Source organism: Austrofundulus limnaeus, unplaced genomic scaffold, assembly GCF_001266775.1.
Source record: "Austrofundulus limnaeus strain Quisiro unplaced genomic scaffold, Austrofundulus_limnaeus-1.0 Scaffold115, whole genome shotgun sequence".
Lineage (NCBI taxonomy): Eukaryota > Metazoa > Chordata > Actinopteri > Cyprinodontiformes > Rivulidae > Austrofundulus > Austrofundulus limnaeus.
The window spans coordinates 1447885-1451413 of NW_013952517.1; the positions used below are offsets into that span (position 1 = coordinate 1447885).

Below are 3529 nucleotides of genomic sequence, written 5' to 3' on the forward strand. Positions count from 1 at the left end.
CATATAGGATTATATTATATCTAAAGAACTGATGAGGGGTGGAGCTTCAAACACCCCTTGTTCAATTTGGATTTGTACCTTCATCAACTTTCAGATGTGATGAATATGTTTCAAGCTCAGACACTCATTGTGGAGCTAAGTTTGGCTCTGGGATTTGAACCCTGCACCACAGATCAATGAAGCACCAACAGCCATGGGACAAACCCACTAGGCTACCTGCCAGCTGTAATCACAAAGGTTTTACTTCCCTATGTTTAGCCACTTACCTGGGTGAAAGTGAAGAACACTTTCAAAACTGCAAACTAAGTTTTTCACATTGTGTTACCAAAGTTGGAGCTGGGATTCGAACACTGATCTTCCTGCACCAAAGTTATGTGACTTCACCACCAGACTAACTCCCAGCTCTCACTAATAAAGTTTTAACTTCCCCAAGTTTGGCCAATTAAGCCAAATGTGAAGTAAACTTTAAAAACCAYTTAAACTAAGTTTCTTGAAGTCTCAGTATGTTTCAACAACCTAAGAAAACACCAACTTTGGTTACTTTGTAGAAATGAGGCTGACTCTGATCATCTCAAAGCCAATGAGTATCAAGTTTATAAAGATCTAAAGAGATATTTTACTCACGAGGAACTTGATGTGATGTTTTACATTCTTGTACAATTGTTCAAATAATGAAGCAGAGCAACAAAAMACTCAGCAAACAGTATGTGGTGTTTGGACACATTTGGGTGATATGTTTTCATTTTAGACAACTTTTTATTAGTTTCTGGTATTTGGACGACAATTTATTAGAACTGATTAAAGCTGAATACAGATATTCAGTTATTTTCTTTCAAAAATAATTAAGAATTTTAAAATTTCAATCTCTTGTGACGTCAGGTTAAACTTATTACAAATTAAAAAAATATAGCAGTTTCAGGTAAAACAAACTCCCAACATTTAGTGTATTTGATCAGATTGGTATTTTTAAGGTTTTTGTGGAAATCTTAAGTCATTTAAAACAGCTTGTTGATGGGGGTGAGACGTTTATTTTGATATGGCCACTAGAGGGCGCCAAAATCAAGTGTTGATATTTTTCTTTTAATGAGTTGTTTACTTATTTCCAGAAGAATAAATAATGTATGAACGTTTTTCCGAGATATTCTAAGACTGAAATGAAAAACACTTTTGAATTTCAAAGTACATTTGACCAACTCTCAGAAAACAAATCATGAAGCACAAATGGCCTTAATGAGCTTATGTTTCGTTCACATTCAAGCTGAAAAGACTAACATTATTAAAATTAGTCCATTGCTCTCGGAAAGCAACTAAACGGCTAAAAAAAATGGCAGAGGCACGTTTCTGTGCTGTGGCTTCACAGCAATCTAAAATCTAACRTTTGAAGCTGAAACATTTCACAGTTGAAACCAGCTCAACCTACAGCTAAAACAAACAGCAGCACTGAAAATGGTGCAGTTTGGTGAGTCTTAACAGCTGCTTTTTTTTATTTTCTCCTGAGGGGTAAAATCCCTCTGAAGCTGTGTGAAAATGCCAGAACATGAGCTGAAAATATCGACTCACAAAACAAACCTGAAGAAAAACGATCAAACTTTTAAGTACTTGTTTTTTGTTTGACACGTTTTTCTAAAGTGATAAAGTTTATTCTGCGGCACGTCCAACGTTCACGTTGGGCGGAGGAATCTTCAGCTCTCCACAAAGGGACCGCAGCAGTTTGTATTTTTACCGCCGGTGCCACACGGCTGCAGTGGCTTCAGTCGAACACGTCGGCCTCCGGCGCAGCGATGAGCCGAGACTCCCCGTGATGCAGAGTGAAGAAGCTTTCTGCTTTCAGTCCTTTCTGCTCCAGAGCTTCTCTGAGGCGAACCGGGGGCTCCAGGTAGTTCTGCACAGAGAAACCGGGTGAGAGCATGCAGCTGAAAATAACACGTTAGTTACAGACTGCAAATGTAAAAGGTTTTGTTTGGGCCGCWGTCAGACCAGCTTTCTAGAGCAGGTAAGATGTTGATTACCAACATGTGTGCTGCGTTTTTAGATGAGACTGCAGTTGAGAGGAAAATTGATCAGATATTAATTTAAAAAGATTTCATTTAATAACTTCCTGCTCAGAGTTAGACCATTTAAATGTTCGGCCCAATTATTTTGTTTCTCTCTTACAGCCCTTTGATCTCGCTCATACTGGAGAAGTTAGAAGAAAAGGAACAAATTGATTTTCTTTAATAACTGAGCCCAATGCACATAAGTTCATATCAGAACTCTGGCTTCGATTGTAAAGGACTTAAAAACTTATATCCCTCAATAATTAGCAAATCAGTCTAATAAGACTTCTCCCTCTCTATTAAAAGGAAACGACCATAAAGAGGTGGGCAAAGATCCAGCAGCTCATCAATTATCAGCCCCTCATACGCACTCAAAGTTTAACAAGTCGTCTGTTTTCCTCACAGACTGAGAATTAAAGCAGGATTAGAGGCTTAGTGTGAAGTAACCGCAGGGTCACGAACCTGCTTCACCTTTAGCTCAGGTTCATGACTTGGAGGGGGGAGGGGGGCGCTCTCATCTTACAAGAACCAGAGAGACCAGTTCGATCTCTTAAGGACGACAGAGAGAATCTTTTCTCTCGTTTGTTTGTAAGAAGTTACAGTTTTAATTTAAAAAAAAGAACAGAGTCTCACAGCGAGTTTGTAGAAAGAGGAAGTCCTGTAGGAGGACAGGAAACTGGTTATTTTCAAAACAAACCTTAAAATGTCATTGACACGAGAGAAAAACGYGTCATTAAACACTGGCACATTTTATCTAGTGATGGGACACAGTTTTGAGAGGCCTCCCATTTTTTCCCAATAAGGGCCAAGAACTTTGGAGACTTCATCGTTATTTTCCTTTAATTTGTGCTCAGTGTAGTGCTACGATAAAAGGTAATGTGTTTTTACACCCTCACACAGGTAAAACGCTCTCTATTTCACACAGAATTACTTGCCAAACAAAATATGTTGTGTATCTATTGAAACGTCCTTGTGGCCTGGCCTATAATTAAATTAAATTAGAATTAAAAACCAGGTTTTCAGAACATAAAACATTTTATGACAGCTGGATGTTTGGTCCTTGAAATTTCAAGGCATAGAAGTTGTTCCTGCTCTCAAAAGAGGAGGTGATAGAGATAAACGTCTGCTACAAAGGGAAGCATTCTGGATCCACTCTTTACAGACTGTTCACCCTAAAGCAGAGATTCTTAACCCATGGGCCGCGGCCGAGCGCCACCTTGAGGGCCTCAGAAGAACAACAGTTTTTAATTTTGGGCCGCAGACCGCATTGATTTTGAACAAGGTGCAATACACTTTCTCACCACTAGTAGCGGTAGTGCGCCACTCAGATGTTTAACAACTTTTTTAATATGTAGAAGAAGAACCTTAGAAACCTGCCGAGAATGGAAACTTAGGCTGTGTCCAAAACGGCAGGATGGGTCCTCCGGCGGACCCAGACTCCCCGGTCTCGGCAGGCCGGGTCCTTGGTAGACCGGGAAGACCGGAAAAAAGAG

General features: G+C 39.7%; 1 protein-coding gene across 1 annotated transcript in view; it reads right to left on the minus strand.

Annotated features, from left to right (window-relative positions):
* Window positions 1-729: 729 nt before the first annotated feature.
* napepld (N-acyl phosphatidylethanolamine phospholipase D) overlaps window positions 730-3529 on the minus strand; it is a gene marked incomplete at its 5' end in the record, with an annotated part of 7582 nt that continues 4782 nt past the window's right edge. Inside the window, 1 exon segment of the mRNA XM_014014526.1 lies at window positions 730-1882. Within this exon segment, the coding sequence (XP_013869980.1) occupies window positions 1751-1882 (132 nt within the window).